Genomic DNA, 13,114 nt, shown 5'->3' with positions numbered 1-13,114 from the left:
TGATTAGTCAATCAATTCAAATATGATTTGGATAATTTATGAAGTCGAGTATAGAAATTTGTAGCTTATTAAATACAAAATAATAATAGAGTGAATTTAACTTTAAAATTAAATTGAGGTTCTTGACAAATTTGAACATATCTAGATAAAAATGTACATATATCAAAAAAAAAAAAATCCGTGTTGAATCTTCTAATTTACTAAGATTAGATGATATGCCATGGCATAAAAAATATATTAGGAAGACAACAAATGTGGACTCGAAAACTATTGTTCAAAAGCCTGAATATGATGCCCCAGAAAACGTTCTCCCTTTTATAGACCAAACTGAAGTTCTACAGAGGAAGCAATGAATCATTTGTTAATTCAACTAATAGGGAATCATTTTTCCTTGTAAAATGCATTTGACACTTGAGTAAATTTCATATACAAGATACATTGTGCTAAAGTACATAGAAGAGATTGTGACTGCCATCATCAACTCAACCCTCAGAAGACTAAATATACTTCCTGCACCATATTGTGATACCAAATCCCTGAATAAAATTGATATTTTTAACTTCAAAAACCTTTGTATAGGCATTCAATGCAACCTGCTTCGCAGTACAATTTTTGTCCTGTCATCAGTAGACATTCACAATTCGACATTAACAATTGCCTTGTCACAATCGTCTTCTTTGTTCTGCTGGTAGTCTGCTGTTGGTTTATTTAATTCCTTTCTGCATAAACCGGAGAGAGTGATTAGAAAATTTCGAAAGCATCTAAAAAAAAGGCTCAAGACACCATATTCATGAAGCCGGTGGCTAGAGCCTCCTTATCATTATTCATGATCCTTATATTTCAAAATAAAGGAAGGGGGGTCTCCAAGAAAGATATATTTTTCGTTTCAAAAATTAAAAATTGAAACACAAGCAAATGCGTGGACACAAACAAGAATCACTATTTTCATGACCAACTTAAAACAGATCACTTGTCTTCGTCAAAATCAAACAGGTAATATGTAAAATACAAGACCAGTAAGTTATTTTTTTATAAATAGAAGTCAAAAACAGAAAAATATTGTAACCATTTTTCAAAAGCAAAAAAGTTACCAGAAAATCATTCAGAATGCAATTGAAAATGAATAAACATGAGTTTCCAGTTAACTTGATGAAAGAATGCCTTTTTCTTTTTTAATCAAAAAGATGGGGATCAGCATTCCACAGAAACAAGCCCCCCACCCCCACAAGATATTAAATAAAACCATCCCCATTCAGCACACGTTATATGGGAATATGATGAATGCTAACATGGCAGACTGTAAATGAATTGATTTTGACTAGGACAACACAAAATATCATTTCTCTAAGAAAAAAAATACATTTTCTCAGATCTGAGTGACCAGGAAGAAAAAGGTATGTGTTGATAGAGAGACAAAACAAGAATGCATACGCAACCACTAACTGAAATATGCAAAAACAAACCTGAGAAAGTTCCAGATTGAATCATAGTAAAGTATAGCAATGACTCTTCGTTTTCTCTCTCTTAGACCATCTCCTCGCTTAACCACAGGCAACTGTTTAATTCCCTTAGCCTCCATTAGTTGCTTTGCAATTACCAGATCAGTATCTGGATAACAAATCAGAAGTCCACGTTCTCGTCCACGATAACTTATCCCACGAGTACATATAGAGGAAATGGTACACGTATTTACCTGAAACAGAATTCACAATCACTGCAATGCCACAGATAAAAAAGCAGCCACACCCACACACAAAACAAAAGAGAACATAAATTTGTTTGATTTGAAGACACTACGTACATCTGGATTTGACGTATCACCATTGGAAGCATGACCCGGGTTTTCATATAAGCTCCTTCTGATGTCACCATATGTTAAAATTCCTTCCAAATAATCATCAGCATCAACAACAAGTACACAATTCTGTTGACCATCACGCATACACATTAATGCCTCTTTTAGAGTCTGGTTAAGAAAGATCTTCAAATAATTGCTTGACATAGCCTGCAAAACCTGGTTATAGCAGGAAATACAGTTGATGTATATCATCCTAAAAAATTAGGCGCCAAAACAGATACAAACAACATAGGCAACATAAAGGGGGCAAATAATGTGGTTCCTGTTAGGAAAGAAGGCAAGAAACCTTTAAATCTTCCAGCAATATATCTGCATCAATTAGGTCATGGTTACTGGAATTCCCAATCACTGAGAGTTCAACATCTTTCCCTTCCCCAGTTTGTCTCCACGTATCCTCTTCATTTTTGTCTTCAACAGGTGAAAGAACAGAATAACCTCTTGGCAAACCCTTTGTATCTGATGACTCAGATACCTTGGTCTGAGTTGTCACAGAGGGCACCCATATTGCTAATCCAACAGCTCCCTATTGCAAATTGTGTATAAAAACAAGCAAAATATATTAGGAACACATTTAACAAGGCATCAAAATATCCTACCCATCAAGAAAGAAGAATGATGGATAAGTATGAAATGGATCTGTTAATATAACCCATCAGAGGGTCCCTTGCCAAGAGCGAACAAATAATAGTTCACATGATACAAATATCATTAAAAAAATCGCAAATTTCAAAAATCTACGATCCCACAGTTGTTAAAGAAGTACTCAGCAAGGGATCAAGGTATCACTATAGACATGCAGATATATGCCCAACGGCACAAGCTTATTTTTAACCTAATTGGATCGAGGTTAATCAACACTTTAACATCGTAATTAAGATAATAGTTGTCTATTTATTATCCTTTTTGAAGTATTCTTTGCTAATTCATTTATTAAAGGTTAATATATGAGCAAACTGATGGAGACCCTGCCCAATGAAGAGGTTCAAAAATAATTCCATCATGGAGAATACAAAAGGAGTCTGATGTAATGGAAATTGAACTGAGGGAGGGCAAATGCTAAAGGAAGAAAGGAAGAATACATCACAAATATATGTACCCAAACTGTCATGCACAAGAAAGAAAAGGCTATGCTTGGTTCTTTAGCAAAAACTGAGGGAGGGCAAGTAGAATTCGAATTTGGACAGAGCTTGCAAGGGAATACCGGGCCAATACTGGGGGCAGAGGGATTTTACCGGATCATAGAGATGATGTAATAATAGCGTTCTTTGAAGCATATGGCGTGGAAACCAACATGGAGGCTGAATATATCTGAACTTCTTTTATACAACCATCACAGAATCCATACTAATTGGGTGGAAACCGATTCGACTATGGCATTAAAACTCATAACCACGAACACTCAGGGACATGTCCTGTTCAATATCTTGTGGCAGAAATAGAGGTGCTATTGGGGCTATGCTCGATAAGGGTATCACATGTCTTTAGAGGGGCAATTCTGCAGCTGACCACTTGACAAAACGACAGTATACAGGCTCCTAATAGGGCTATTCTTCAGCCCAATGACATAAATGGCCAACTCAGAGGATTGATTCAAACAGGTAGCTTGAAGATTCTGTACATCAGATACAAAAAGCAAGCAGAAGACGTCATAGGTGTCTAATGTGGCATATAGCCTTTCAATGGTTTTATCATGTTATATGTAACGGAAGTAGTACTTCCATAATTAAAGCTTTGTCAAAATCCCTTCTCTTGCTCCTCTATTTGAGCTTTTGAAGGTAAAGTATATATTCCCCTCCCATATGTAATACTATTTCATATCTATAGATATGGGTAGGGGTGTTCCTAACCAACCCCTACCCAACCTAAAATTCCTGCCTGGGTTTTATGGTGTACTGACTAAAAAACCATGTCAAAACTCCACACTCCTACTTTTGAAATGTCCTTTCATAATGGGAAGTTATTGAATACAGATAGGATTATAACCATTTAACTGAGCTTAAATGCTAGAAAAAAAGTCAAAACGAATCTTCTTTCATACAGACATGTCTTGCTGTCAAGAAAAGCTGAAAAGAAGACAGGTTTAGGCTTCGTTTCTAATATTTTAAGTTCAGCCAAACATGCTCAATTTAAAAAAATTAAAGCTACAAATGACAAATACTTATATGCATTGCCTAGGTGGTCTACCGAGTTTAGTAAAAAAAAAAACCTAAATAATATAATCAAATAAATTGGACCCGAGTATGTTAGGACCAGGCAGTTTTCAGCACAAAAACAAATAAATCTCTGAACGAGGCATACCATGAGAGGAAGCAAAATTCTGTAGTCTCTAGTTAGCTCAAAGAGAAGAAGAACTGATGTTAAAGGTACTGAACAAACAGAAGCCAATGTTGCAGCCATCCCAACCTGCAATGTGATACAGTTACAGCATGGTGATGTCAACAATCAAAATGATGGCAGGAGAGAAAAAGGCAGAAAGGCGAAAAAACAGCAGTTTATATAGGAGATATTACCAGCGCATATGCCTGTGGCTGGGCAACAGAAGTATTTCCTGGAATAGCTGAATCAATCATCTCTCCCGCACAACCCCCAAATACAGCCCCCACGGCAGCACCAATCATCAAACTTGGAGCATATAAGCCACCAACAAGGCCAGATCCCTTGCAAAGAGCAGTTGCCACAACCTTTGCAGCAGATAATTGAGCTAGAAGCCATATTCCAGGTGCTGATGCTGTCTTTCCAGTATGTAAAATTTCATCAACATTAGTGAAACCCCAATATAGTATTCCAGGATACTTGAGAGCTATTAGTCCAGCTCCTAAACCCCCCAAAGCAGGGCAAACAACGTCCGGAAGCCCAAACTTTTCCTTGATGAACTGAAATGCATTAGTGAACCAAGCTACCAGGCGGGTAAAAGCCACACTTACAACTCCACATAGCATCCCCAATATAAGGTATAAAGGTAGTTCTGAACAACAAATAGTCCAAATGTAATGGTCAGATATCTATCCAGCAACCTAAAATGGTTAAAGTAAACAAACTTCTGTTCATAAGTTCACACAAAAAACCATGCATGTACAATTAACCTAGATATTTTAAAAAAATTATGATTCTTTCTGATATCAACCATGTCCATAATGAAGAATCGGAAAACTTCAACTACAGACAATAAATTGACTGATCCGTAGAGAAGAGGTGTAGAACTGACTAGTGAGACTTGAAACAGAACATCTAGTCTATGTGCTCAACAATGTGAACATATTTACCATAGGTTTATACATGCCTGCTGTTCTTTATGATCCAAAAAATTAAAATTATAGATACCATAACATTTGAATCGCATTCTTCCCTTAGACCTAGAAAAATTGCATTAATAAAAAAATATGCAGCAATTTATCCATCTGCTACCCTACTCACAAACAGCAGAAGTTAAGGTCAGGTTACCCGCTGACTTACATGCAAACATTCAGAGACATTAAAATAGGACTTGGGTTCAGAAGAGAAGATACAGCCTGCCACATATATGTTTTCAATTCCGTAAGCCAAACAAGAATTAGATCAAATACCAGCAGCGGATTTCAAATCATACGTCGGTACAGTGAACGCCTGTTTCTCTCCGAGAACAGCATTTGATACTGTCGATGAAACAACAGAGGCCAAAATTATCATTGCTGTTGTAAACGGGGGAGAGTTTTCAGCTCGAAGAGGTCTCAGAACAGTTTCAATAGCAAAGAAACAACCAGCGACTGCTGCGTTAAAACCTGGAATTCAAGTGAAAAAATAAAGATGGTAAATTCATTAGCCCCAAACACAGTATAAAGGATTACATTGGAGTCAATGCACACAGATAATTAAGTATTAACAGTTGATTGCTTGTCAAAGAACAGGTGATCCCAGCGTAATAATGCATAAAGAAAAAATATTTTACAGAACTACAATTTACTCGGCAATGCAATGAGAAGATTATAATAAACTCCTAGAAACACAAAGCCTCTCTCTTTCTCTCATGCACACACTGAAAATATTAAAATACTCCCTTCAACCCATAAAAATAAGTTTGTTTCTATTCTCAGATAGATTAGGAAAATGTAATTAATATAGTTGGAATTATAAATTTTACTTATATTTTTTCCTAATATATCCCTATTATTAAGTAATGGTTTACATAGAAGTAGTTCAAATTTGTTGATAGCAAGACACAATAAATAGGGGCATATTGGAAAATTAAAAATCAACTATAATCTCAACAAGGAAAGTAACCTGTAATTTGGGACAAATGAAAAATGAAAGCAAGACTAACTTTATGGGATGGAAGGAGTATAATAACAAAGGAAGAAGAAAAAAATAGATTGATCTTTGATGGTTCAAGAAACTCGCTCACAAAGCCCATGAAGTCCAAAAGTTTCTACACAGGTTAACGGCATAAAACCTGAGCCCTCAAAAAGAGAACACTGTCTAGTGGTGCTAACAATGTAAAGCAACTTATGATACCTGAAGAAATTCCAGCAGCTGCACCAGCAGCAACAAGAGCAATTCTCCTTTCCCTATTGTTCTCCATCATCACAGAGAATCCATGGGCACAAGACTTTCCAATATCAACACTAGGGCCTTCAGGACCTAAAGAACCACCAGTACCCAAAGTTACGGCAGCCTGGATAGCTTTTAATGTGGGGAAGATTCCAGCAAGTACATCAAAGCCGTGTCCTTGAGAAGAAGTAGACTGCTTTATTTGGTCCAATATTTCAAGTAGGCCATGTAAAACGCCAACAACAACTCCACCCAAGACTGGTATCAAAAGTATCCTATGCCAAGTATCAGCTAACCTCTGTAATCGAAGCCAGGCAGCACCTTCATTTGGTGTACCAGCCCATGCCCATTCATGTATTACATGCACCTACATGAAACACCCATAGACGCCATCTAATACTTCTTATAAAAATAATGTAAGCGATGAAATAGTTCACGGTGCCCTAAAGAAATACAGAGGATAACCAAAAACACACACTTCATAAACTAATCTTAAAAACGTCAAACACCGAAGCACTTATAACCAAGGAAATGACAGCAGTAATTATAGGTGATTTCTAATTCAAAAATAAAATGTTAGAACTCTCCAGAAAGGTTGTTTAAACAACTTAAATAAACTATAAAAGAAGTTTAAGGTACTTCATTGAGTGGTCAAAAATGCATTCAAAATTTTTAAAATCTTTATTTGAAATCATACTATCTTCCTTGCTTTCTCCCATCATGCTTATATATCTTAATCTTTTACGGGTTAGATCAGACTGGAAAACATTTAGGTATGCACCTTATTTGTACTCAAGTGTTGGGAATTGATCTTGCCAGTAAAGTATCCCAGTAGCTTTTTGCAGCATTGAGAATAGATTGTTAGCATGCTTATAGAAATTTTCTAACAGACATGTGTAGCCCAAAATCCTCTTATTCCTCGTTGTGTTTCTAGGTTTCATCCAATTTCCTCGTATCTTATAGTATTCCTGTGATGAACAGTAACTTTCCATGTCCATGATTGTTTCATAGCATTTCCCATGAATATCCCTTACATTTGATACCTAATATCTTCTATTCAAATTTCTAATGGCTACCGTAATACAGATTACTGACTAAACATGCAAATTTAATAGACCAGCAGCTCCTTACTATAACGATCCCCTTCAGCTTATTCAGAAGCATCGATGATACACAAACCCAAAAAATGAATGACTAACATGGCAATAAAACCCATTCTCAATGGACTTCAAACACCTCATGTCCTGTTAACTTATCTCCCTTTGTCTAAACTAAGAAAGTTTCAACCTGTTTCTACGTAGTGTAAAAGCTTCGACCTCAATTCTTGGTTATGCAGAAAATTAATTTTCAAGACCCGCGACTAGAATGTTAATTGTAAAGCAAATTTCTCAAGATGCAATCCAATTTACAAGGTAAAAAAGTAAACTTTTGCATCGACCAGTTAGAGTTTAGCAAAAAGAGACAAATTTCAACTCATCAACTAACCCCACGGTTAAAACCTGCAACACAAAGGCCGGTAGCAACGCCAAGAAGACATCCTATGAGAAGCAACGCCCACTCCGGCGGCGCGCTGTCTCCAAGAAAATCATCGCCTCCACCGCCGGCATTACTACTAACACCGTGATCCGAATGCAACTGAGAGGGAGGGGAAGAAGAAGAAGAGAAGCGGTGGTGATCCCCGTCGGATCGGAGCTTGACGCTCAAACGACGACCCGAACCCGATAGCCCGCGATCCAAACGCTTTAAAAGATCCGATGCGACACCCCCTTTATTGTTACTAGCATTGGCATTCTTTGTTGTTGATTGGACAACCCCTCCTTCCAAATCGCCATCCGGTGCCGACATACTTGAGCGCAATAACACATCACGGTCGCTGCAATCGACGCCCGACGACATTTTTCCACCGCCTCACTTCTCAAAACATTCTAAAATGGTCTGCACATACACACAAGGAATTGAGATTTGCTCGCAGAGATTTTGCTTTACTTTCAAGATGTGTATTTTAGGGGTTTTTCGAGGAGAATAGTAGTTTTTCAGAATTTGAGAAAGTCAACAGAAAATTCGGTATCTTTTCAAACCGAATAGGCTGTAAATGACGTAATGAGAATGCCAATGCAGATGGACACTCCTATGTTAAATAAAATAATTAAAAATACAAAAAACCAATTATTGGCTACAAATTAGGGCCAAACCCATTTGTACATAAAATTCCTCCAGAACAGACACACGAGGTCGACCTCACCTGGGACCATGAATAAGAAAAAATTGCAAAAATATGTTGACCACCACCTTGTGTATATTCTGTAAGATTTTTGTGAAGTTTCACTCGGTACGCATAGTGGGATTCAAAATTAAGGTAAATACGGTTCGATTTGGACATTTTATGCCATATTGTCAACTCAAATCATTCTACGTGATTCGAAATTTTTCAAAATCAAATCAAACCATTTTATTTTTCAAACAAAACCAAATAAAATTATTATTTGTAATTTGGTTCGATTTTAATTCGTGATTTATCTATCGATATCATAGTAATGTATTTAAAACGAGTTAACTTATAAGCTTAAATGAAAAATAATAATGTTAAATATTAGATTACAATTATATTTGTTCGAAATTCGATACACAAACAAAAAGGCAAAATTTATCTCTATTCAAACTACAACTCACAAATGTATACAAGTTCAAAAACAACAAATATTTCAACCCAAAAAAAAACAATGAATTTGACTGATATTGAAGAAAGTAATGAACACTTAATGAATAATGTAAAAATAATGAAATATATGTTGTTTTTCCCATTTCATATGATCTGGGAGTAATTTTAGTTTAGTTTAGATTTCGGGTCAAAATATGTATAGTAGACTATTAAAACTATGGGTCTAATGAATCTAATTTACTTTATATGATTATTTCAATGAGCCGGTTGTAATTTATATTGCAAAGTTGGTATTTTTTATTTATTTATTTTGTTGAAATGTGAAAATTGTAAAATTTATAATTTAATAAAATTAAATTTTTAATTAAAAAATTAAAATAGGGTTCGGTTTGGTTTTATACAGTTTTTGAAAATCGAAACTCAAACCAAATCAAACCATTTTGAAACGATTTGATTCGATTTGAGGAAAAAAAATTGAAGGTCCACGTTAACTCGAACCAATGATTTCAAATCAACGGGTTCGATTTGATTTGCGATTTCGTGATTTTTTTTGTGCAACCCTGTTAAAATTAAGCCATGGGCTCCATTTTAATTTAATTTTTCTTTTTTAAATTTTTAATCACATATTTTCAATAAAATAATATTATAATAAATCTAAAGAATTTCCTTACTTTTTAATTACACATTTTTAAAAAACTTACTAATCCAAAATACATTTTTCCGAACATTTCATTAAAATGGAGCCCAAACAAGAGTCAAATAATCTTTTCTTGAACTTAAATGTTTCATTAATCATTGAACTTATACCCCTGTCATGTTTTACTCATTGAACTTAAAATTTTTTATTTGGTCACTGAACTTTACACGTAAATCCAAAAAGAAAAATCCAACTTTTTAATTTGCATCCTCCAAAAATTAACTATTCGAAACTTTGTTTTTATCAAATAACGACCAGCATGGGCTAAGTTTCATTGGCCATTCTCTGATATGGAATAATAGAAGATTGATTATTAAAATACTCAGGCCCGCTTGGATTGATTTGTGAGTATTGAAAGTTGGTGGATCCTGTTCCCATCAGCCAATGTTAAGGGTGGAGATCGGGTGTTTCAGCTTGACCATTTCAAGATCCTAAATCCAACCATAAATTTCAATTCTTTTGTAAATGGAATCATTCGATTTCATTCAATCACTGGAACCAAATTGAATCGGAACTGTTCGGTTTCAGATTGATTCTAAAAAAATAGTTTTTCATCAAAGAAATATCTCATTTTGTTCAAATAATTTATGGGAAATTTACAAAAATGTCACCAAAAATGAAAGTTAAAAAAAATTGTCATTTTCACTTTTTATGAGCAAAAATGTCATATATTTGGGGTGCAAAGTCCAAATTACCCTTAATCACACATTTCTAGTAGCATTAAATGCTTAATGTGAAGGAAAAGCATTGATTTGATATGATCATTTAATTTATATATACAAAACATGGAGAAATGTATATTTTATTGATTAATATGAATTTTTGTCAATAAAAAATTACCAAATAAATTAGAAAACGAAACATAAACAAGAAACCCTACCTCTTTTCCATCTTCTTCATTTTCATTGATCAAGAAGACATTTATGTTGCATTCTACATCCAGCTTGAGAGGTTAACAATTACAAATTATTTTATTTTACTTTTATAGCTTTATACTTGTACATGTTAAATACAACATGGGCATATTTATTTGAAACTAATTTGAAAGTATTATGCATTCATTTGTTTGATTTTTTTGAATCCTTAATAAAATGTCAATACCACCATTGAGTAATTTCTTCCATTACCACCATTAAGGTCTCTTTAATGAAAAGGCCAATATGTCATTTTCATTTTGTCATTTGGTAGGTGAATAACAATGACCACACTTAATATGATGTGTTGAAGAAACCTGAGAAATTCACTGTCCTCTGCTTCCCGACATTCTCGACAGTTAAACTGTCGAATTCGACATTTACAAATCGTCGGGTTAGACATTTGAGATGTCGAACCTGACATTTCGAAACTGTCGAGTTATACAATGTTACTTTCAATTTGGATACGATACAACCATTGATTTGACCTTTTGTTATTTTACTGATTTACGTATTGTGAAGTGCGACTTTCATGCTATTAAATGTCAACATATTAATTCTGAATTGTTACCATTGCAATCCCAACATTTCAGGTATGAATAATCATTTGAGATTCATCGTGTCGCATGGGGGAAATTTTGATCATGCGGATGACGAATGGAAGTGGAGAGGGGACAAAACTACTTCCATTCTAGTGCCAACAAGTATTACCGTAGCCGAACTTATGTTAAGGTTAAAGGAGAAACTTGGTATTCTTGATCCCTGCGCTCAAATTGAATTGAAGTTCAAAGTCCCTAACTTGAATATACCTCCGGCTAAAATATGCAACAATGAAGACTTAAATTGGTACGTATCAGTGCATAAGGAAAGTGCTATCTGCGTTACTATTTTGGAATCCGATCTCCCAAGTGTTGACATGGGAAGAGATGCAAATTTTCAAGATCCTTCATTTGCCGCGGTAGATGTTCTGCAAAATGTGGAACATGATTTGGTGAATTGAATCATAGTGTCTCAAACAATAATGCACTTGAAACACATGAGTATAATAACGGGACTACACCATTAGATGAGAATTTGGATAACCCATCACCTAGTTTAGAGGCTGTTAATTCTGTTGACGTCGACGACGAGCACTCTTTGTCACATTCCAATGATTCGAATGGATATGAATTTATGAGAACTGTAACTACATCCGATCTTGCCGAAAAGGAAATATTCTTCAGCAAGAAAGAGTTGTACTCGAAAATTCGTGCACTTGCTTTGAAAAACAAGTTCCAATTTCGGGTGAGCCGGTCAAGCATGAAGATGTTAACCGTTGTATGCGCCGACAGCAGTTGCAAGTCGATGTTACGTGCTTCTACTGTGAAGCAGTCTGCAATCTTTGTGATCTGTAAATTCAATAATGTGCATACATGTTCCATCGATTTTCGCAGTAATACGCATCGACATGTGACGAGTTCTGTAATTGCGAAGCATATTTTGGAAAAATTGGATAATCCGAACCGATCGTATGATCCGAGCACTATTGCACGTGACATGGACGTGAGCTCGGTGTCCAAATAAGTTACAGCAAGGCACGTAGGGGGAAGGTAGCCGCTTTACATATGCTGCATGGGACACCGAAGCACAGTTTTCAAAAACTATCTTCATACTGTCACGTACTAGTGAGAATAACCCGGAGACGGTAACCCACATCGAACTTGATTCGCGCGATAGATTCCATTACTTCTTCCTAGCTTTTGGTGTAAGCATTCGTGGTTACATGCAGTACTTGAGGCCCATTGTTTGCGTTGACGGTAGTCACTAGAAAGGTTCATACAAGGGTACACTTTTACTAGCAACTGCCCAAGATGCCAACAAACAGATTTATCCCTTAGCGTGGGGGATTGTGGATTCCGAAACTAATCGATCTTGGATGTGGTTTATGTCTAACTTGAAAGATCTTATAGGCAACTCAGATGAACTTGTATTTGTTTCGGACAGGAAAAGAAGTATCGAAAGAGCTATTACTCACTTATTTCCTTTGTCTCGTCATTGTTGTTGTATGTGACATGTGGAGAAAAACCTAATTCAACGGCACTTTAATGCAAGTTCAATATTCCTGTTCAAACGAGCTGTTATAACTTATCGGGTCGAAGAGTTCGAACGACTAATGGGATAGATTCGTAGGGTCAATGAAAGATGTTACAGGTATTTGGAGAAAGCCGGTTTTTCATTCTGATCACAAGCACTATTCGTGGGCGACCGATACAACATTATGACAAACAACAACGCGGAATCATTGAACTCAATGTTGAGACATGCTCGTTCGTTGCCAATCACGTGTTTGGTCGAGCACGTTCATAAAACAATGCAGAAGTGATTTTACGAAAGTCGAATCAATGCAACCACATGCAGTACTATATTGTCATCGAGGATGGAGAACGAGTTACAAACAACATTTGAAGCTGGTACTAGGCTTC

General features: G+C 35.7%; 1 protein-coding gene across 1 annotated transcript; it reads right to left on the bottom strand.

Moving 5' to 3' along the window:
- Positions 1-257: 257 nt before the first annotated feature.
- LOC111395849 (chloride channel protein CLC-f-like) lies at positions 258-8,483 on the bottom strand. The gene is made up of 9 exons (XM_023022040.1): positions 7,868-8,483; positions 6,347-6,749; positions 5,422-5,616; positions 4,369-4,823; positions 4,157-4,261; positions 2,145-2,381; positions 1,802-2,014; positions 1,464-1,693; positions 258-719 (listed from the first exon to the last, which is right to left on the bottom strand). The coding sequence occupies exons 1-9, from the start codon at positions 8,276-8,278 to the stop codon at positions 635-637; spliced, it is 2,334 nt and encodes a 777-aa protein (XP_022877808.1). The 5' UTR covers positions 8,279-8,483; the 3' UTR covers positions 258-634.
- Positions 8,484-13,114: the final 4,631 nt, after the last annotated feature.

This window comes from Olea europaea, chromosome 6 (assembly GCF_002742605.1).
Source record: "Olea europaea var. sylvestris chromosome 6, O_europaea_v1, whole genome shotgun sequence".
NCBI lineage: Eukaryota > Viridiplantae > Streptophyta > Magnoliopsida > Lamiales > Oleaceae > Olea > Olea europaea.
The sequence above is the reverse complement of the archived record's forward strand: the minus strand, read 5'-3'. Positions and strand labels throughout refer to the sequence as shown.